Source organism: Stenella coeruleoalba (genome assembly GCF_951394435.1).
Source record: "Stenella coeruleoalba genome assembly, chromosome: 15".
Taxonomy (NCBI): Eukaryota; Metazoa; Chordata; class Mammalia; order Artiodactyla; family Delphinidae; genus Stenella; species Stenella coeruleoalba.
The window spans coordinates 18718161-18741049 of NC_137161.1; the positions used below are offsets into that span (position 1 = coordinate 18718161).

The window sequence follows — 22889 nt, forward strand, 5'->3', positions numbered from 1 at the left end:
AGGGGAGGAGGGGGAAGATCCTTCTCAGCCCAATACCACTGCTGGCAATGGAGCACACTCCCGGGGTCTGACAGGGAAGCACCCCTGCCCAAGAATGGGGCGGAGGACAATGCTGGGCCTGGCAACAGGATGAACACGATTGGGAGAGGGAGGCCTTCTTTCCTGGGAGGTGGTGGCAGGGAGGGGAATGTGGGCACCCCTCCTTCTCTTGCCCAAGGGCCTGGCAGGCAGCACCAAAACTCCCTGAGGAGTCCAGCCCTGCCCTGGGCAGTCCTGCTATCTATCAGCCAGTGCTGTTCAGCAAGCGCTTGCCTGGTCTCAGTCACCGGGGGTGGGGCCATCAGGGTCCTCACTGGGCAGGTTAGGAAACTTGCTGCGTCATCAAGCTTTCCTTCTGTGGACTCCTTGCCATCAGCATTACACGCAGATTGTTACCACTCCCCCCCAAACACCTGTCTGCCCTGCTTCCTCTCCAGCCACTGCCCCTTCTCTGCTCCTCTTCACAGCAGTGCCTTAAAGGAGAGACCCAGGCTCCTTTCATTTCCTGAACCCCATCCCCACTGTCCACTGCCTGCCTCAAGGTCACCAACGACCTCTGTGCTGTCGAGTCCAAGGAGCACCTCTCAGTCTTCCCCACACGTGACAAGGCCGGGCACAGCTGGCCACCCCCTCTTCCCTGGGCTTCCAGGGCTCTACACCCTCCGATTTTCCTCTTAACTCTAGAGCAGCCACTTCCCTTGGCTGGCTCCTCTCCTCACCTCCCCAGTCCCCAGTGTTGAGGCAGCATGGGCCTGGGATCAGCCACCAGCCTCCTTCCCTTTTCTTGCCAAGGTTACCCCCAGGCATCACCAGCCTCGTGGCCTTCCATATCACCTATGTGCTCCCCAGGTTCCAGCTCCAGCCCAACTTCTCCCCTGAACTCGTTCTACACACCTGCCTGCTCAACATCTCTACCTGAACATCTAAGGGCATCACAGAACTTCACCCACTCAAGTGTGCACCTCCCACAGCCTTCCCCATCTCAGTCAACGGCAACTCCACCTTTCCAGATGCTCACGCCAAAAAGCTTTTTACCGTAAACCTCAACTCTCTCTCACCCCAAAATCAATCTGTTAGGAAATGCTATTGGGCTCTATCTTCAAAATACAGCCTAGCCAAAATCCAACCCCTTCCTAATACCCCACCCTGACCCAGTCTTCTTCACCCAGAGCGTTGGAGTTGCTCCCTGAGTTCTCCACTCCACCTGCCCTGGACCCTCCAAGCGCAGCTAGCAGTTCTGTGCAACTGAACCCGGGTCATGTCATGTTTCTCTTCAACACCCTCCGTGGTGTCCACCTCTCTCCCAGTCAACGGTCCTCATCATGCATCACCCAGCTTTTGTCCTGAACCTCTCTGTAGCCCCTCTGGTAGTCACACCATGGCCTCAAAGCCGTGAGCTTCAAAGCACCCCCCCCACACACACAAACTACAGGACACCCAGAGCCAGTTCTGTACTGCCTATCTCTGCCCACAGTGGCAGGGCACATGGCTTATCGTCCCTGGCCTCTCCTGCCAGCTCGCACAAGGCCATCAGAGGGCTTTCTGCAGGAAGCTCCTTGTGCCAGAACCACCTGCCCACCCTGCTTGAGGCAGGTCCTCCGGTTCTCCAGGCAGCTGCCTGGAGGTGGGCTATTGCTCTGGCGGCCCCAACCCACCCTGCTGGGCTAGAGCCACAGCGCAGGACCCACCGATCCTCACGATTCCGGTCCACTGAGTAGAACTGCTTCCGCAGCCACCTGGAGGGAGAGAAGCCCGAAGTGAGGTCCAGGCTTAGGGAGGAGACCAGCAGGCAGACTCTGGGCACAGAGGCCTGAGTCCCTGCCCTGCTCCCTAGAGCCCGATGCCCCAACCCTAAGCACGTCTGCAGGGGGTTCTTACCTCTCAATCTGCAAGGGTGTGGCCGCCTGCAACGTATCCTCCATCAGCCAAGTCAGGCCCTTGATCCACATGTTCACTTCGTCCTCAGACGTAGCTATGAGCAAGGGGCAAAGAGCTGAGCCTGGGGCCAGGGGCTGCTGCCCTTAACTCTTCCACCTCCTCAGCTCCCACCTTGCAGGCTCAGGGTCTTCAGGCGGAATTCCATTCCATACAGGATGACAAAGCAGTGTGACTGGTCCGGTCGAAAAGCAGGATCCTCTTGGTAGCGATCGAAGTCCCGTGAGGTCCTCCCCGGGCGGATCTCCTTGATTTCTCGAATGTCAACTAGGAAGGCAGGGAAGAGGTCAAGGTCAGGCTGAGGTCTCTCAGGGTTAGCACTGAAACGAGGGCAGCCTTGTCTCCCACTCATTCCCACACTCTCCTCATGGAGGACCACAAAGAGAGACCCCCCCCACCCCGGGAAGGCGGGCAGAGTCAAGACCACTCAGTCCTACTGGGGTACAGCAGAGAACTGGGCTGAGTCTAAGGACAGAGCTCTGCTAAAAGCTGAGTGTCTGCGGGAACAGGAATCTCCGTCCTGTGTACCTTCCCTCGGTGACAATATAGGCAGTTCACTCTGACCTGGGAAAGAGCCGGACTCTACAAAGAGAAATGGGGACCCACGGCTGTTCTGTGAGGACCCTTTCCTGACACAAAAGTACTAAAACTAGGGCTTCCCTGGTGGCGCAGTGGTTGAGAGTCCACCTGCCGATGCAGGGGACACGGGTTTGTGCCCCGGTCCGGGAAGATCCCACATGACGCGGAGCGGCTGGGCCCGTGAGCCACGGCCGCTGAGCCTGCGCGTCCAGAGCCTGTGCTCCGCAATGGGAGAGGCCACAACAGTGAGAGGCCCGCGTACCGCAAAAAAAAAAAAACAGGTACACAAACTGAATCATAAAGTCTCAAGGGCAGGCCTGGGGCTGGGCAGGCCCAAATGGGTTTCAGGGTCCGTAGGAGGAAGGAGGGATTGGGCCAAGAGAACTGGTGCAGCCTGACGGCTCACCCCCTAAATATCCCTGAGCAAGACCCAGCAAGAGCAGTGGCTGCCCACGGATGGCTCCCATTCTGGCCTCACGGCACAGACTGGGGCAGCACCCAGGTCAGAGTGGCAGATGAACTGCTTCAGCCACTACCTCTGAGATGACACTGAGTGACTCATTTAACTTCCCTCCATCTCGGTTTTACTATCTCTAGAGCAGAGAGCTTGACTGAATTTCTCTAGAAGGCAGGGTGGCAGAAAAGACCTGCGTGGGCCCTGGGGTGGGCCTGCTGGGACTAGACTCCCGGGCTCCACCTCACCTTAGCTGCGTGACCTCAGCAGAGTGACAACCACTCTGACCCCACTGCTTCCCTCGGTGAACACAGGTAACAGACTGCGGCACCTGGAGGTGTTGGTAAGCTCAAAGGTCCTAACAGCCCAGAGCGCCCAGCCCTGTAGGTGGCACATGGTGGGCACTCATTCAAGCCTCCCCCACCCCGTCGGCTCTGTCAGCTTCGGTGGTCTGTGGTCTGCACAGACAGTCGGAGCAGGCACACAGGTTGTGACCCCAGGCCTGGAGAGCGCCTGGCTGCACACTCACACTGTCCCTGGGTGCTGGCTGGGACCCTGCACAGAGGGCACACTTTCCAGCCAGATAAAGAGACAGATTTAGGGAGGTCAAAAGAGAGAAGCCTGGCTTAGCCGCCAGAAATGACTCTGAGCGCTCCCTTGGCTCTAGAGCCTCTTCAAATGCTCTCGACCCAGACTGGCCCGGAAGATCTGGAGCCAGGAGGGCTGCCAGCATGCTGCCTGGCCCACCTCCCCCCAGAGCCCTCCTGGCCTGAAGTGCACAGCACCCCGGCTGGAATGTTCTAAGAGGCCCAATCCCAAGGCCTTCTTCCTGTCCCTCTAGCCACAGCTGTGCTCCACCTATCCCACCTCAAACAGTGGCATCGCCTCCAGCCCCAGGTCCAGCTCCCCTGCCAGAACACTGCCAGTTCTCCCTGGGCCCTGCTCCCGTGCCCTCAGCAACCCTCACAGGCCCAGTCCTCCAGCTGAGGGCCCCCCAGTTCTCACCAATCAGCCATCCTTCTTGAGCCTACGAATCTGTATAGGCTGTTGTTGTTCTGATCCGTCCTGAGGTTGCCCACTATGGAGAACCCACTCCTTCTCCGGCCTTCAAGGCCCGCTGTGATGCGGCTCCAGTGATTTACTGCCACTTCTGCCCTCCCATCTTCTCTGCTCCATCCCACCTAAGCTGGACTGAGGGCAAGAACTGTTGTGTTTCCTGTCCCCCATTTCACCTTGGTCCCTAGCCAGGGGCTGTCTACCTCCCAGACTCCACTCTCTCTCACCAAAGACCCAATTTGGAAGAGCCTTCCTGCAGTAATCATGCCCTTGACACCCTGGGGCACTACGTGTGTGTTTGTTCTTCAATCTCTCCCAGGCTGGGCAAGGCCACCCAGTGCTTGCTGAATGACTGAACAAACAACGGAAAAAGCAGGCACACCACTGGGGGGAGGGGTAGCACAATGGGAGTGGTTTTTAAAATGAAGAGTTATGCTCAGGTAAAAACAGAGGGGGGGTGGGGAGGGAGACTGGGTCACAAAGACCCAGCCTGAGAAGACAGGGTTCCCAAAGATGGAAGGAGGAGCTGAACAGGGGAAATGCCCAGATCAGAAACTGCAGAATAACCACAAACCTTGCCCTCTGAAACAGAAACCAGCATGCTTTTCCGGTGCAGAGCTGCTGTCACCCCGCTCCCACACCTCTCACACAGGCACACGACCTCACACACACAACGCATACAGGCCAACGAGGCCTGTGTGGTCCACAGCCTGGGCCCTTCCGCGCAGCTGCCCACCAGTCATCAGAGGTAGTTAGTCCATGATGTGGCTACCGCCCGGCAAGCAACTGCAGGGTCAATCTGAAGCCTGCTGCCAGGCCACCTGCAGCACCCCACACATGTGCTGCATATGCACACACACGTACACACAACACACACTGCCAGCGGGTCCTAGGTGCCCTGTGGCCTGCCCCGTGCTCCTGAGTACATTTCCAGTGAGACCATGCCGGAAGCAAAAGAGGCTGGTCCCCAAAACAGGGACCAGGTAGGCACACAACAGCTCTGGGCCAGGCGCCCAAGTCTCCCAGGCTCCTGCTGGCCACACAAGGCCCCTTGTACTTCTCCCCATTGGAGCTGTCAGCCCGGCCCTCAGGCCCTCCAAGTCCATCAAGCCAACCGCAGGCTGGAAGGACAAGACACCACGGTGAGAGGCGCTACCAGGTTCTTAAAAGCTGCATCCTGTGTGACCTCCCACCTCAGCCCCACCCTCCTGCCTCCCAGCATAAATACAGCAGGGTCCTCTTCCTGAGAGCCAGGACCAGTTGCCCAGGGACTGCCATCAAGGGGAGGAGACCCCCTGGGACAGGCACGGCCTCTGCCCTGCAGGGTCTGGGTCAGACCTGAAGGAAGGGCAGGAAGAGAGACCCTCTCAGGACTTGGGAGCTTGGGGGAGGGAGGAAAACTGCTTAGAGGAGCAGGAAACCCACGACCCAGCACTCATTCCCACATAGAACCACGGAGAATAACATTCAAGGGACATGGGGAAAAGAAAAGCCAGTGGTACTGGGAGGTCCTGGCTAGGCTGGAGATGGGGGAGTAAGATGGGGGAACTCTCTGAGGACAAGGGCAGGATCCCACAACCAGGGGCCTGCAGCCAGGCTGGGCTGATGTGCAGCAGAAGGGAGTAGGGCTTTCGTTTATGACAAAGGCCCACCCCCAAGCTCACCCAAACCCTAGAGGGCCTGGGGGGGTCCATCAGCACAACCCAGCCAGCTCAGCCCATTAGGAGCCATGGAGGGCTCATTCCTCTAAGGACCAGGTCCCCAAGGCCCACGCAGAGGCCCCAAGGAACAGCGTGGGTATTACCATTCCAAGCAAGGCCATGGCAGACAGCGACAAGCCTGGGCGGTGAGGGGGGACTCAGTCCCTGGCATTTAATCGCCCACAAACTCTCATGAAGAAATAGACTTGCCCTCCTCAAGAGGCTCTGGGCCAATGAGGGACCACCGCACCTGGACCAGGGACTGGCCTCTCATGCCAGCCCTAAGGGCTGAGGACCTGCTCACAGGCCAGGCTGCCTCCTCCCACTCCTTCAGGAAGCCTGCCCTGACCATCCCCTTCCTGAAGGCTGTCCAGGCCCAGCAGAGGAGAACCACACAGATCTTAAACTCTAGCTGTGAGGTCCTGGGCAGTCCCGCTCTTTTTTTAAAAAAATTTATTTATTTTACTTATTTTTGGCTGCGTTGGGTCTTCATTGCTGCATGCGGGCCTTCTTCTAGTTGCAACGAGCGGGGGCTGCTCTTCGTTGTGGTGCGCAGGCTTCTCATTGTGGTGGCCTCTCTTGTGGAGCGCAGGCTGTAGGTGCACAGGCTTCAGTAGCTGTAGCACGCAGGCTCAGTAGTTGTGGCACACGGGCTTAGTTTCTCGGCGGCATGTGGGATCTTCCCAGACCAGGGCTCAAACCCGTGTCCCCTGCATCGGCAGGCGGATTCTTAACCACTGCGTCACCAGGGAAGCCCAGTCACGCACTCTTTTGGCCTCAGTTTCCCTATCAGTAAACTGGGGATTCCTCCTACCTCACTGGGTTGCATAAGGGCCCTGCCAGGAGCCGCCAGTCCCAGTGAAGTCTGACGCCCCCTGCCTGTGTGCCTAGTGCCATTGACATGGGGCCTACATGAGCCAGCAGCAGCCACTGTCAGAGTTGCTGGGGGCAAACCCAAACCTAGGCGAGGTAAAGCTGGCCCACAGCTGCCTTGGCCCAAGGAAAATAACCCAAGTAGCCATTTCCCCAGCTCCAAAAAGGGTCTCACGGGGATGGGGCACCATGGGGGAAGAGTGGGACTTGTGGAGCCTCCGAGTTCACATCGGTGCACATGGACATGACATGCTCTAAGCCAGAGGCTGCTTCCTGAGCCTCAGCACCGGGCCTGTTGCAGTCACAGCATCTCACCTACGCACGTGTGCACTAGCCAACACGTGCCGTGCCGGCACTACACATACCCCGGCCTTGCATAGGGTGGGGCACCAGAAGAGAATGCTAACAGATCTGAAATCACAAACACCACGTTTCAAATCCTGTTTCTGAGGATACAGCTTGGGCCTCGGGCAAGTCTCTCAGCTCTTAGGTAGCCTGTGGATAAAGTGAAGGCCTTAGTGGGGGTGGGCCTGCCATAAACCCTTCACATGCAGACAGCGAACTACACAGAGTCAGCAAAGTGATTTTGCTAGAAAGGGACAAGAGAACATACTGAAAATTAAACCCCCTAATGATGAAGATACGGTCAAGAAAACCACCAGCACCACCACACACAAAAAACCGAAATGACACATATCACAAATTTCTGGACATGAAACATGCATTCGCCAAAATATTTCTCTTAAGAGAGTCTTCCCTTTAAGTGCATAAATTAATTGGTGGAAACTGCAATAGAAACTAACCGTTTCTGCAATAGAAACTAACCGTTTCTCCCCAAGGCCACCAGGAAATTCAAAACTAACCGGACTCCCCTGGTGGTGCAGTGGTTAAGAATCCTCCTGCCAGTGCAGGGGACACGGGTTCGAGACCTGGTCCAGGAAGATCCCACGTGCCGCGGAGCAACTACGCCCGTGTGCCACAACTAGTAAGCCTGAGCTCTAGAGCCCACGAGCCACAATTACTGAGCCCGTGTGCCACAACTACTGAAGCTCGCACGCAGCAACGAAGACCCAACGCAGCCAAAAATTAATTTAAAAAAAAGAAACTAACCGTATAAAAATGCATGTAAATACTTTTTACAACTTAAAATAGCTGTAAGTCATGATAAATACCAAAGTTTTTTTAAAAACATCTAGGAAGCTTGAAAGAGGTAAGTGAATGTTACCGGGACAGGTCCCTTCCCCTGGGGTTTTCACTGCCCCTGACAGTGGGCTGTGGACGCCCAGCCCTGCAGCGTGTCCTGGAGGAAGGTGGGCAAAGCTCAGCACTCCTCAAAAGGGCCCAAGTCCAGTCAGAGCCACGAGATCCAGAGACCCCAGCCCCACATCCGCTCCCAGCGCTCCCCCTACCTCTGAGCCTCTGCATGTGCCAGGCCCACCTTCTCAACTTAAGTTTCCATCAGGCCTGGTCCCGTGGCATACTTGGTGCTTCCGCATTCTGGTCACACCATCTGATGCCTCCTTGGTGTCAAGGCCACTGACCTGTGAGTTCCACAAGGAAGAAACCACATCTGCCTCCTCTCCATTCCCCAAACCCAGGTCCCTGGGGAGGCTTCAAAATGCTTACAGAGTGCTTAGAAGCAGGAATGAACACACGAGAGTTAGACTCCAGAGCTAATTATCTAAGAGGCCACAGATGCTCAAAGAGAGTATCAGGGATGACTTCCTGGAAGAGGTGGTGCCATGGGGCAACAAAGGCTGAGGAGCTCCAACAAATATGCAAATGCAGTGGTCAGTGGGGTGACCATGTGGAGAGAAGAAAGAAGGACCAGACACAGGGTGGGGGGGGGGGGCGCGGGCACCGCCCCAGGGGCCAGAGTAATCTGAAAACACTGGGAGGTTCCTGTACACAGGTTCCTGTAGCCGGTGGGAACCATGGGAAGCTAATGGTGCTTTGGGGAAAACAAAAGAGAACAGGCAGGGCTCTTTGAGCACCACGCCCTGCTTGGGTCTAAGCCAAGGCCACCAGGAGATTCAAAAGAGCGGGTCCCAGGGGTCGGAAGAGTTGTACAGACCTTCCCAGAAACGATCTCTCATCAATCACATCTTCTCCACATACAGCCGGGGCCAAACAGATGGACCACTCCCAGTCCCCATCCCGCAAGTCAGCACCTCCTGTACCACCCTCCAAAGAAACTACACATCAGGGCCGGAGAGAGCACAAATGGAGCTGAACTTTCTCCCCCAGAGGATGCTGAGATGGAGAAAGGAATCCACGAAGGGAAGCGCACTGCCAACCAGCTGATTCCCAGCTCTGCACCTCTGCTGCCCTACACAGGGAGCCAGAGGCCTCTGCACCCTAGGGTGCCTGGATCGGCCAGGATTATACAGCTTTGACAGAGCCTCACAGCTTGGAAGGAGAAGGATGGAGGTGGCCAAAGAGGAGATAAGACAGAACCTGCACACAGGTGGGAAAGGAGTCTGATGCAGCAGGAGCCAGGGCCTGGGATGGCCAGCAGCTTCCATGTCGGCCACCTACTGCTCAAGGAGTAGGAATGAGAGCCCCCCTATCCCCGCCCAACAGAACAGTCTGGAGCGGCTCCCAGGGAGAAAGATGAGAGCGGAGGGGTGGGGAGCTCTCAGCCTCCATTTTACAAAGGACGGATCCTGACTCAGAGACCCAGGGTCACAGGGTCATGCAGCAAAGGGAAGGTGAGGCCGGAGTTTATCTCCTTCCCATTCCTGTGCAGCAGCACCTTCAAACCAGACCAGCAGGGGCGAGAGGACTAAACCCCTTCCCAGATGCAACAGGGAAGGCCTAGCCAAACCCTGGAGTACAGGGCACACCCAGGGCAGAGCTCAGCATCTGTTCCCGGCTGGGGTTTCGTCCATCACTGTTCCCCAAACACCTGACCGAGAAGAGCAGCCAGCCCTTCTCCCACCTTAATAAACAGGAAAAGGCCATTCGGACAGTTGGATGGGGATCTGTGGGATCCTCCTACACGGAACCCTGCACTCCTACATACTAACTGCTTCAGGTCACAGCTGTCAAGGATCCTCGCCAGTTCATGAATCATCTGGAGTCTAGATTCTAGGTGAACCTCCTCTGTGGAGCAATGAGGAAATGGAGGCTCCCAAGGGTCTTGTCACAGTCACGTGGTAGTTCATGTAGAACTGGGACCCTCTGCAGCGGCCCCACAGCAGCACACACCCTGAACTTGGGTTTGCAGAGAAAAAGCAGGGCAGCCCAGCAAGCCTTCACACCATTCAGGCAGGCAGCCCTCTTCCCTAAGATGCAAAATTAATCCCATCCATTTCAGAGGTGGGAACAGCATGCCCTGGCTCCAAAGGAAGGAAGGGCAAGGAGGCCCCACCCAAGGAACTCAAAGCTGGGAGAGAGATGAGCAGTTATCTACTGGGCTTGTTCTTTCATTCCATCACCGGGATCAAACTTTCAAATGTCTGTCTACTCCACGTCAGGCCCTGGGGTGGGTCCTGGATAAACAGAGATCAGTAAGGCATTGGAGTTCCTGCCCCTGAGAAAGCCAGAAAGCTCCTGCCCGGTGGAGGAAACAGATGGGGAAGCAGATAACTATGAGGTCCTGCAAAGAGTAGAACAACAGGGAGGTGTCTGTGGCACCGAGAGCCAGAGAAAGTGAGGAGCTGGATGTGGGAAGTCTCGGACCATTCTGTCCACAGAAGGCAGGTCTGGAGGACTGGCCTGTCCAGGTCTGCCAGGGAGGATCACAGAAGCCAAGGCATCGATGCAGTAGTCTGGGGGTTTGGGGAAAAGGGCATTCAGAGTTTCATGGATGAGAGGGGAGGGAAGGTAGGCCTCCGCTGGCCATCAACACCACAGTGGGGGCAGGTGCAACAAGGGGCTTGCCCCAGCTTCTCTGCCCGAGCCCACATGACGCCCCAGGCAGTCCCTTGGATGCTGACATCTGCCCACTCTGCAGGCTGGTGCTGCCCGAGTTCTTTCTAGATGGCCTGTGTCTGCCAGGCTCCCAGCTACAGGGAAGAGGATGAGGGCCCAGCAGGGCTGGGTATTGGAGTGTCCAGGATCTCAAAAGGCCCAATGAAATGCTCCTCATGGTACATTCAGGCCACCTGGAGAACCAGAGTACTAAGCATAAGTCACTTTTCTAGCCTCCTCTTTCCTGACCCTCAGGGCAATCAACACGGGTGTCCACACCCTCCCTCCTGCTGGAAGTTCTGCCCTTGACTTCTCCTCTCCTGATTTCCTGCTTCTTCTTGGGCTCCAGGCCTATCCCCACCTGTCCCCACGCTGGCCTTCGTCAAGGCCCATGCCAAGGGCCTCTCCTCTCCCGATGCTCTCCCTGCTCCCCAGTCAGTGTCAATGCAGGCAATTTACAAACACAGCTCTAGCCTACTCCTCGACTATAAGCTTCAGACCCTTCAAACCAACTGCCTACTTGCCGTCTCCACCTGTTCGCCTCAAAGTCAACCCCTCACCAAAACGAGGCCTCTTGCCACACCTCTTGGGTCCGCTAACAGCATCATCTCCAAAGAGGTGCATAGACTCGACTCTTCAGAACCATGCTTAACATCTTTTCTCTCACCCCCTCCAATCTAATCCTTGAACAAGTCCTACTGGCTTTTCTAATATCATTCACAACCACATTTACCTAGTACCTAGATGAGTGGGAATGCTGTGTATTTTAAGGCTATTTGACTGACTGTCTTCTCCACTGGAGCATAAGCTCCATGCCTGTTGGCGTCAATGCCCCAGTGCCTAGCAGGAAATGCACTGTTAGGAGAAGAAAGAAAAAATCTGGGGCCCTCTCCTGAAAGGAAATGATAGGGGCCTCCGGCTGGGGGCTGAGTGATAGGGGCTGAAGTTGGGGTACAGGTGGGAGGGGGATGGCAGAGGCCTTCCCCTGTGGAGCTTGCTGACCCCCATGCTGTCTCACGACCCCGGCCCTGGCTCCCCGCCTCTTTGGTTTCTGTTACTGTCACCATGGGCCCTTCCCTCTTTGGGGGACATGTGGGGCCAGCCCTCAAACCCCCAACAGAGTCAACCCTGATTAGGTTGGAGACGTTCTAAACAATGACAAGGGTCAGTAAGTCACAGGCCTGCTCATTCAGACGCCCTCTTCTGTACACCCACCTGCTCTCCCGGTTTAGAGCTGCTTGGTCCAGCCTCTCCTCAGTGGGCCACCCCCTTTGGGCAACACCAGCCCAAGCCAAGTCACTCTCCTGTCCTCCTTTTGCTTCCCGGGGAGCCAAGGCCCCAGTATGTGATCTACTCTCTGACCTCAGTCCGAGGTGAAAGGGAACACCCACTCCCTGCCTCCCCAGGAAGCCCAGCTCAGATTCTTCAAAATCACCTCCCCTATTGAAAGGAGTGGCTACCTTGGGACTTGCCCTTCCTGATTTTAATTCCCTGGTTCCACCCTCTTAAGACAGCTCCTGGCCTCACCTCCTGTAGCACAGACAGCTGCCTGCTAGCCTCCCATCCCTGCCTGCAGAGCCTCACCCTTCCAGTGTGGGCCAGTTCTCAGGCCAGGGACCAGGACACCCTCAAGGAACAGTCTAGGCATCAGGTGTTCTCACTGGAGGGGACTCTCTGTTATTTTACTGCTGGCCTCAAGAGGCTCTGAGTAACCCCTGACAAACCGATATATACTACGTTTTCTAACCTCCTTGCTGGATATGCTAAGAGCTCCCAAGAAAGGCCAGCCCCAGTTAGGAACTGACAGGCGAACACAGACACATCATACTCAATTACTGTGTTAGGGTCAGAATAGGAGAGCTACCGGAGGACAAACAGGGGGAAGTGGTCTTCAGAGCCTCAGAGAGGGACTCGTCGCCCCCTGCCCCTGTCGCTACCCAACTTCCCAGCTGACCTCCTACCCTCAAGTAGGCGCAGAAGCCTTTGGGACCTGTGGCCAACTCCTCCCCTCCTTCCTAGGGTCAGTCACTCCATGAACTCGGGCCCACACTCTCTGGGCCTGAGGCTGAAGTCACACAATCCCATGGGGTTTGCATTCACCCACCACACACCCACAGCTACACAGCCAGAGTCCCAGTATGGTCAGTGCCCTACCCCTGCAAGGGCAAGGCCAGGCCAAGGACACTGGGACCTGGGGGGCGCCCCTTAAACAACCACTTCCCTCAGGACATTTCAGCTCAGCCACGTCCCCAGGTGTCCAAGAAAACAGGAAGCCAACCCCAATGTGAATGGCCCACCCCCGATGAGTTAGAATTAGGTCTCACACAAACAAGCGGTCCAACTCTCCGTGGCCCAACGCCTTACCAGTCTGGTCAGATGTCTGCCACCAGGGCCTGGAGCTTTGGTCAGACCGTCCACTCCTCACCCACGCCTTGATCCTCTAGCCAACGCCAGCCTGCTAGCCAGCAGGGGGAGTGACCCACAGTGGCAGGCTGATGCTCTCTGGAGCCCCGCGCTCAGCCAACAGCACTTTAGGCACAACTATCTCCTGCCGGCCCTCGGCTTTCACGGTTTTCTGCACGTTCCAGATCACAAGCTTCCCAGGATCAAGGACTGGGTCACCTCCTTTTCTTGCTTCCTAACTCCAGGCTGCTTTGTGCCAGGCCTGGCTCAGCAAGGGAGATGCCAGTCTCCTGCAGGAGAAAGCCCTGCCCCATGTATTCTGCATCCTTAGTCTTGCTGAAGCCAGGGCCACCGGCCAACACCGGGAAGGGCCCAGAAGGAAGCAGCAGAGCCTATACACAAAGCCTACATGTGGGCTATAAAAAGGAGCCCTCTCTGCTTCCCCGAGGACAGGCTTGGTTCCTAGAGGTGACAAGTCGGGGAGAGACCTAGTACTTGTGCTTGGGCACTCAGCCACTGCAGCCTCTCAAAGGCAAGCCAAGCACCTCCTCAAAAGGAACTAGTCTTACAAGGAGGAGAGGGAGACCATCAAGAACTGCGGCAGGAATGCAAGCGGAGACTCTCCGAGCCGCATCTCCTGGGACCTCAGCCTCCACCAAAGCGACCACCTGCACCGTCCCCACCACCTCTTCCCCAGCCCCAGCATATCCAAGGACCTCCCCCTTCTCACACTTCTTCCCTCTCCTCTAGGGCTGAGGGCACTCTCTCGAGGCAGCCTCAGTCTCCACTCCCTCTGGAGGCCCCAGCACACCCAGCTGTGATGAGCGGCTCTAACTCTGGGGTGATGGGGTGATGGCAGGAAGCTGTGGCTCGGGGGCAGCTCAAGCAGGGGTATGTGTGTTGGGGTGAAGGCGGAGAGATACAATTAGGCAAGGGCACGGCTATAATACCTTGGAGTGTGAACACAAAGTTCTCTGTTTCCGAGACCCCAGCCAAGGCAGCCTCTTGACCCACAAGGGCTGCAGCCTACCTGCCACAACAGCGGGGCCACCCTCACTGTACCCCGTGCTCAAGTCACAGGAACTAATTCCTCCCTGGCCTCCTTTCCCCAAATCCTCCTCCAGCCTAATCTGCCCGGAGTGCTGAGGCTCTGCACCTGGGGGCAGACCCAGAGCCGCCAAGGCCCCCCTCTGGAAACAGTGGGGTGGCTTGCCACGGCGCACACATACGGCCTACGGGAGAGCCAAGCCTCGGCTGCCGTCAGCCATGGAGATGAACACAGCACACCCTCATCTCTCCAGACCGACAGAGCAAGCTTGGCTTGTTTCCTTCTCAGCGTGCCCGGACTCCGTCGTTATTTTTTCTTTCTGGCTATATGTGCCTTAACCTTTATGTTTACCGCTAGACTCCACAGTGCTTGGCACATCAGCAAATGCCAGAGTCCAAAGCCAGGGAGGCACAAGTGGCACCTCACTTGTTCAGTGTGCCACAGGGCCCAAGAAAGCTGTTTTCAGGGCTTTTTTTTTTTTTTTCCCTTCAAGGAAAGAAAGAGTAGCTATGGTGATACGGAAAGCTCACTATGCTAGAGATCTACTGCCACAGTGAACAAGTCAGAGGCTGGAGTCATCATGTCTGGTTCAGCGTACCTAACACACAGGAGCTAAGACCACACTAAATGTGGGATGAACGAAGGAACATGTGGACGAAGGCATGTGCTTCAGCTTGTCGTCGGGGTCCTGGAGAGGCCCTTCTCAGGGCACCTAGAGCCCAGAGCCCAGGCTCCCACTGCCCTGGCAGAGGCTCAGTGCGGTTGTCACCACAGCCCAGTAAGAGCAAGTCAGGGCGAGGCTCTTCTGCTACCTTGGCCCCCGCAGCAGGGACAGAAGCATCTTGATGGGGGCTGTGGCAAGCCGAGGGCAGCAGAGGGTCCTGATGGAGGCTCTGAGTCCAGCGTGCCAGGAAGGGGGCCTGGGCGCATCGACCAGGACATCTGCCCAGAGGGCAGAGGAGAGATCAGGGAGTTCTGTCCACATAAAGTAAAACAACTCTGGTCCTGCAGAACACCCACCTTACTGTCATTTCCCCAGAGTGGAGGAATAAACTGAACACTGCAGTGGGAATCAGAAGTTCCAGGCTCTGGTCCCAGCACTACCATGAACCTGCTGGGGCACCTTAGCCTTGGGGCCTTCGTTTCCTCATCTACAAGGGAGAGCCTATCATTCCCACCTCTCAGTTGGAGCTGTGGTGGAGCTTAAACAACACAATGGATGAGAAAATGCTCCATGAACTAATGCACTATTCAAGTACCCAATTTTTCTCCTGCCCCCGACCTCTGTGTACAGACTCAGGGAGGGAACAAAGAAAAGAAGTAGGAAACAGACTTCTAGCCCAGGCTGTCAGAGCAGCCACGGCATCCAGCTTCGTGGTGGACAGGAGAACTGGAGCTCTGTAGTTAGTTATGGTGAAAGCAAAGGAAACAAATAGTTGTTAAGCACCCACGAGTGCAACATGCTCTGCTGAGCACTCTCACATAGAATCTCTCACTCTCATACGGATCTCATTTGACCATTGTTAATATATGCTCCGTGAGGGAGAAATTATTTTTACAGCTGAAGATCAGTTTAAGATAGGTTAAAATGACGTGTACCCAAGGTCACAGGAAGAGCTGAGACTCAGACCCAAATCTGACTGATTCTGGCTACAGCTGCTGGAGGCCACTCCTCACCCTGGGCTCCGCCTAGAGTCTTATCACCTGTTACCATGCTGCTCTCAAAAGATTTCCCCCCAGAGAAGCCCGGGCGCCATGCTTCTCTAAACAAAGCACTCTACTAGGAGCTCCAGAACACTCCCCTCCTCCTGCCCCACCTCCACTTCTCCTGGGACTCCCCTCAAAGTCCCCACTGACTTCTGCAGTTCTAAGAGAGGGAGCAGAGAGGGGGAAAATGTCTCCTATCCCCTAATGTCAGGACTTTGCTACATTAGGCCTCACTTCCTCCCTCCAACTTAGCCACCGCTGACTTCCTTGAAGCCACATCCCAGAGAAAAGGGCACAGAGTGGGAAGAGATGCTTTGAATTAACGGAGACCGACAGGGACGGCGACGGGAGAGGCAAAGGCAGGCCCTAGCACACTGACGTGCTGGCATTAAAGCACTTCCTGGAAGACAGGGGTCTCCCACCAAGGCGCTCAGGTAGCATTTCTCAGGGCGACGTTCTCAGAAATAGGCCAATCTGATATCTTCATATGATACCAAAACCGCTGCTCACAGCCAACTGCCCTGGCACCCTGCAAAAGTCAGCGTCAGGAAAGAGCCCTGATGATAGAGGGGCTCCTGAGAGCTTCATGGAAGAGGCTAGGGGGCCTCCTTGTCTCCGAATCAAAGCGCTTGGTGGCCATCCCCTCAATACCACAGGTACATTTGCTCCCTTCCACTAACAGGTCCTCCTGGGCAACTTAATCTTCACCTTCCTCCTCATCAGGGCTCCCATGCGTGAAGCACTTACACGGTGCTACACTCCATGCAAAGCATCTTGCAGATTCTCTCCGAATCCTCGTAACTCCCTTATGAGAAAAATGTAATCTATCCCTCTTTTATAAACAAGGAGTCCAGAGAGATAAAGTCACCCGCTCAAGGTCACAGAGCAAGTAAGCGGCACAACAGGATTTTAACCTAGGCAGTCAGAGTTCAGAGCCCGAATGCTAAGCTACTCTGGCTCTACTGTCTCCTCCCTCCAGCCCCAGCCCCTCCCCTCCCCTCCATCACTGCCGCCTCCTGCCTGCCTCGCAAGGAGGCTGTGCTGTGCTCATCAGGTCTCTCCTGCAAACTGCAGTGGCTCACGGGTCTCCCTCCTCAACCTCTCCCAGACAAACACAGGACAGTCCTGCTTCAGCCTCTGGTGACAGCTGGCCTACAGAACAGAGCACAACCCACGAGTTACAGCATGCCGTGGCCCTCCCTACGCTGCCCCCAGCCCAACCCCTGCACAGCGATCCCCAGGGCCTCAGCCAGGGTACAGGCAAGTTCCTCAACCACTCAGGAAGGCCCAGCTCCCCGGCCACCTTCCGTGTGAAGCCTTCCCGGCTCTCTCCTCTCGACCCCCTGCTTGCTGAGCAGAGCTCGTTACTCTGCACTCAGAAAGCTCTCAGCATGTACCTCTAGGTACATAACACACAGGGTTATAATTACACGTTCCCAAATCTGTCTCTTCCAGGAGTCTGGGAGTCCCTCAATGCCACTGACCAAGTCTTATCCATCTTTTGAACCCTTAGTGCCTAGCACTGGGCAAATAAGAGGTGTTCACACAATATTTACTGAGCAAATAAATGCCCCTCATTCTAAGGGGCTACCCAAAGCAAGCTAGTGACCAAGCTCTCTAACTGGTAACTCAAGCCTGTGCATCTGCGTACGTCTGTGTGGGCACGTGCACACACAGAGAGAAGGTGGAGGTGTTGGGGGCCCCAGGGCTGCTGTGCTCAGCTCTTCCAGGCATCTGTGAAGCAGGCCCCTTTCCTAGGTTCACAGGAAAGAAAAAGCCCCAGCTGGACAGAGAGCTTGGCCGTGCTGGTCTGGAAACCCACACATCAGGGCAAGCCTGGGGGGCTGAGGAAACACTAAGAGGTCTGACTTCCCCTGGAAAAACTAGTCAGACAGGAAACGCACAGGCGAGGATGGCTAGCTCTGGAGATCCGGACATGTGCTCTCACCCCTCTCCCCCCGGGAGCAACCAGCCAGCACAAAGAAAATCCCCAATGATACAGGCCTGCCCTCCTCGGGCACCTTGGGCCCAGCCCTCAGGGCTGGTCCTGTGGTCTATCTCCTCAGCAGTCTGACAGCCACAGGGGTCAGGCCTCAGACAGCTGGTACCAATGTCACCTACCCTGTGAGCCTGACTGCCTTGTCCAAGGCGGTTTGCGTTCTTCTGCCACCCCCTACCCCTGGCATCAAAGGTACCATTCCATTGTCCCCTTTAGTTTCCCTAAGGGCAAGGGCCTGTTTTCATTCACCACCTGAGAAAGCCTGGCGTCTAGAAGGGTGTCAATGTAAGAATCAAAGACGAAAGGCTGGGGCTGCAAAAGTTCCCACAGATACGCTTGGATGGCACTCAGAGCCCACCATGGAGCCTCCACCCGAGACACTGTTCCCACAATGACCCTCGACTGAACCTCTCATCCCAGAAGGCACCAGAGGGAAAAGTGTAGAGCCAGAGCCTAGAGAGGCTGAGGCTGTCTGTAAGGAACAGTCTGAACACAACGGTTTCTCCTCAGAGGAGCAACGCAGACCACAGAACGGGGGCCTGAGACCACTCACAGCACAATCCCGGGGCTCTGAGTCCTTTTGGGACTGGCCGACCAGCCACTGACTGGAGAGCCGGGTCCAACTGAGGCTGTCACATGGCAGCACAATTCCCTCCCTACATTTCTATTTCCTCATCTGTAAAGTGGGGTGGTACTCCAGGCCCTTTAGAGGATAAACCAAGAAAACATGATGAAAAGTCTCTGTAGCACTCAGCAGGAGGTCTGTAATTGCTTTGTGCTCATTTAAGTCAGTATCTGTAACATAAAAAGCCCAACGTTGACCTGGTTCCTGTCACACCACCGTGACAACCAGCACCAAGGCACTTCCCCACCCCTCTTTTAAGCCAAACTCCCACTGGAGAAGTGAGCACCTGCCAGCCCCGTCTCACAAGTGCAGGATAAAGTGAGAGGGCACAGAGTTAGGCCAGAATGAGGTCCTGTTGAGGTCCTGTACATTAGTGGTCCCCAAACTTTTTGGCACCAGGAACTGGTTTCGAGGAAGACAATTTTTCCACTAACAGGGGGCGGGGGCGTTTCAGGCGGGAATGCGAGCGATGGCGGGGGGCAGCAGATGAAGCTTTGCTCACTCGCCCACGCTCACCTCCTGCTGTGCGGCCCGGTTCCTGACAGGCCGAGGACTGGTACCAGTCCATGGCCCGGGGGTTGGGGACCCCTGCTCTACATGAGTGCCGGGCACTTTCATTGAACCCCAGTCTCTCCTCAGGGCCACGGACACCCTGAGGGTCCCAGAAGTGTCTCTCTCTCTTTGGCCAGGTTACAGGGTCAGCAGGAAAAGGCCAGACGGTAAGGGGCCCTGCTGGGAGTCTAAACTTCTCAGAACCTACAGAGGGGGGCTGCAGGGATCAGAACCCCACAATGAGGTGCACCCATGAATAGACAGCAATGGGGCAGCTTCAGCATGAGGCTCTGTTTGCAAGGTCTGAACTCCACACGAGTGTCCATTAGCCTTCTCACCCGGAATCCTTCAAACCGGGCCTCCAAAATCAAAGGGCCAGGGCCCCTTCTACATCCTTTGCCCACGTTCCAGGCCTCTCAAATCCCAGCTAACTGATGAGATCACTGAATTTGTACCTCTCTGGCTGACCCACCATTGGGGGCTGGGGTCATCAGGTCCTCTGCATTCCTGTCTCCATCCCCAAACACCTGAGACATCGTGGACTAGCCTCTTGCCTCTCCACACCCATTCTTTCTGTACATGCCCCACGTACAAACGAGAAAGTTACCCACTCATGAGCCAGATGTGCATATCACCAGCTAACTGATGAGATCACTGAATTTGTACCTCTCTGGCTGACCCACCATTGGGGGCTGGGGTCATCAGGTCCTCTGCATTCCTGTCTCCATCCCCAAACACCTGAGACATCGTGGACTAGCCTCTTGCCTCTCCACACCCATTCTTTCTGTACATGCCCCACGTACAAACGAGAAAGTTACCCACTCATGAGCCAGATGTGCATATCTCCTTATACTTACTCTATCCACTGTTCTACGTGGTAGGTGGGTAGCTGAGTAGTTGGGTCAGGGCAAAACAAAACCATATCCTCCCATCTCCGGGTAGTGATCTCAGTGAAATGGGAACTGGGGCCCCATCCTCCTCCCTTCCGACACCCTCACCCTCACGCTCTTCTGCAGCCACACAGTCTCAGTCCAGGAGAGCAGTCATACTCCATTATTGTTACCATTAATAACGGCTTACACTTATTAAACATTTACAATGTGTCGGGCACTGTGCTAGCTGTTTTAATCTTCTCATTTAACCCCCAGAGCAACAAAATATAGTGGATGTATTATTACTCCCACTTCTCAGATGAGGAAACTAAAGCTCTGAGAAGTAGCTAGCTGCAGGGGCTACACAACTAATATACACGGGCTTCAAATCCAACCCTGCCTTCAACCACTGTGCTGCACTTACTGCCTGCTGGTCACGAGCACGGTTTGAAATGCAGCCTGTTACCTAGGAGAAGTCTATCTGGGAACCTCCAGCCCGTGCTACCAATTCAGGAGAGCGAGCACACAGAGCACCACAGAAACATGGAAGGGGCTGCGCCTGGAGTCTGATGCCTGGGTGATGTTTCCAGGGCCATCCCAGCTCTCTGCAGTGTCTGTCCTTCCTCCACTTTGGAATCCAGTCTCTCAAATAACTAAAATTTTCTCCCAATGGCTGACAGGGCCGACAGGGGCACCGAGGAAGGCGGCTGCCGTGTGGAAGTTCGGCAGCTGTGTCAGATCTGGAGTTTGCAGTTGAGGACGGCTGCCTCACCGTAAGACCTTCCTTCCTCCCAATCTTCTCAGCCATCTTCTCACCACAGCCAAGGAGGTCTGTGGGACCTTCCCTTGGGGGTGTCACTTCCTGAACCCCCTTCCTACACATGGACCTAATTCTGAACCTGGCTCTAACATCAGTCTCTGGGGGTCCTTGCAGGAAGCAACCCACAGCCTGGGGTTGCAGACAAATCACCCCTCACACTTGGAGGCGGGGGAACGGAGAGCAGAGCTGGGGGCCCATCCGGCCACAGCACAAGCATGCGCTCAGTGGAATAACACTCTGAAGGATTTGGGGTTTTTCAAAATCCCCCACCTCCCTCCTTCGCAAAAGCAGCCAAGGTCAGGCCTGGGAAGGCAAAGAGGCAGGAAATCAAGAGTAGCCACTCCTGGCTCCCTCCAGCTACGGGGCACAGGCCACAGGCCACAAAGGGCTAGACCCCAATTTGGCTGCGTGCTCTTGAACAGTACCTGACACAAAGCAGTGAGGCTGGCCTCCTGGGAGCCAAGCTCTTGAGAATGTGCATCCAAGGACAAGGGGAGCCTGGCCCCTCTCCGTGCCCCGGCTTTGGGTGTCTGCCCACGCACACAGACCTCCAAAATTCAGCTTCGGGACAAAAGAGGCGGCGGGAAAAAGCAGCCACTGCCTCCCCTCAGGCTTTTCCAAACCGAACAGGACCACCTTCCTCCCTCTCCCCGTGACGGAGATGCATAGGCCCGGTTCCGCTCCAAAACCAGCCCTCCCGTAGCAACTGCCTAAGTTCTACCCAGGGACCCCAAAGGTTCCGTTCCAAGTATGAGCCCAGCCGGGAGGCCCAGAGTTTCGCGGAGGCTGCTCTTTTCGGAGAAAGAGCGCGCATCTGGTCTGGCCCCGGTTCTGGGGCTGGCAGGGGGCACGCTGCCTCGGCTCCCGTCGCCTCGGCCGACACCGCTCCCGGGCTGTGGGGGACCAGACGCCGGCCTCGCTGGTCTCCAACCCGCTAGGATTTTTAGGCCTCTGGGCAAAGAGCCTGGAACACGCCCCCCCGGCTGGGGGAGGGGGTGTCCTGTCAGGTGACTGAGGACCCGGATGCCCCCCGCCCCCGGTGACCACCCGGGCCGAGGCGGGGGCGGGGCCCACAGGGTGTGGGGGGGAAAGCCCGAAAGTTTGCCCAAGTCTCTCTTCAGCGGCGGCCCGAGGCGCGCGGGAGCCGCGCAGACCACCGCCGCCCCCGCGCGCGCGGCGGGCCCCAGGGAGGGGGGCGCACTTACTGGACCCCTCGATCTTGTCGGCGCCACGGCTCCACGTGATCTGCCGCGTCTCCAGCTTGACCTGGAAGGTCTTCCGCTCGGGCCGCTGCGACTTCTTGGAGTAGAACAAAGTCATGACGGTGCCCACCTCGAGGCTGCGGCAGAGGTGCAGCACCTCGGCGTCCGAGGGCGCGCCGGGCCCGCAGCCGTTGGCGCAGGGGGACGCGGCGCCCGCCATGGCTCCGGCGCTGGGGGCGGCACAGGCTGCCGCGGCGCAGGCCCGCCGGGAGCGAGCTGGCGGCGGCGGAGGCGGCGGGCGAGCAGACCCCGGCGGCGGCTCCTGCGGGCGGAGACGGGGCGGGGCCTGAGCGGGGGGCGGGGCGGCCCTGCAGGCCCCGCCTCGGCCCGCGCGCCTGGAACAAAGGCGCCCGCGCGCCCGTGGGGAGGACCCCCGCCCGTCGCCCGCCGCCGCGCCTGCGCCCCGCGACCCCCGGATAGGCCCCGGCTGGGGGCGAGCGCGCCGCCCGCGGTCGACCTGCCAGTCCCTCCGTCCCGCAGAGCTACCTCACGCGGCCCCGGACACAGCCTGGCGGCCACGGCCGGCCCCGTCACGCGCGGCAGCCTCGCGCCGACTCGGCCGTCAGTCGCACACGCCGGCTGCCCAGCCCACTGTCCCGCACAGGCCCGGCCGCAGCAGTTCCCTCAAGCCCGCTTCCGGAGCGCCGCCCGCGCAGCGACCGGGAGGAGAGGTGAGGGTGCGGAGCGCCCCCCGGGCCCGCCAGCCAAACCCAGTACCTGGGCGGGCTGCCCAGCGGAGGGAACCAGGCCAGGCCGCTTCGCCTCACACCCGCGGCGGCGGCGGCGGCGGCGGCGGCGGCGGAGGCGGGTCCTCCGAGCTCCATCTCTGGGGAGGGGCGGGGGCGGGGCCTCCTGCGGATTGGTCGTCAGGCTCTGACGGACAGCCGGCCTGTCCCGTCTTTCCCCTCTGGCCGCCCAGGGCCGGCCCGCGGGCAGCTCCTAAGATTGTTGGACCCACGTTTGTCCCGGCCCAGTGGCCAGTGTGGCCTTGGGGGGGTCCCGTTATTCGGAGTAGTACCCCAGGCCTGAGCATCCACTGCAAGTCCTCCA

At 57.2% G+C, this 22889-nt stretch overlaps 1 protein-coding gene across 3 annotated transcripts in view; it reads right to left on the reverse strand.

Moving 5' to 3' along the window:
• The window catches only part of PLCG1 (phospholipase C gamma 1), a 36208-nt gene extending 13588 nt beyond the window's left edge, over positions 1-22620 (reverse strand). The window contains exons 1-5 of one of the 3 annotated variants that reach the window (XM_079946404.1): positions 22557-22620; positions 21783-22101; positions 2089-2241; positions 1918-2011; positions 1728-1775 (exon numbers count right to left, since the gene is read on the reverse strand). In XM_079946404.1, the coding sequence (XP_079802530.1) occupies positions 1728-1775; positions 1918-2011; positions 2089-2241; positions 21783-21999 (512 nt within the window). In that variant the 5' untranslated portion in view covers positions 22000-22101; positions 22557-22620. Of the gene's footprint in view, positions 1-1727; positions 1776-1917; positions 2012-2088; positions 2242-21782 lie in introns of all 3 variants that reach the window. The other 2 variants (XM_079946402.1, XM_079946403.1) reach the window with 2 other exon arrangements.
• Positions 22621-22889: the final 269 nt, after the last annotated feature.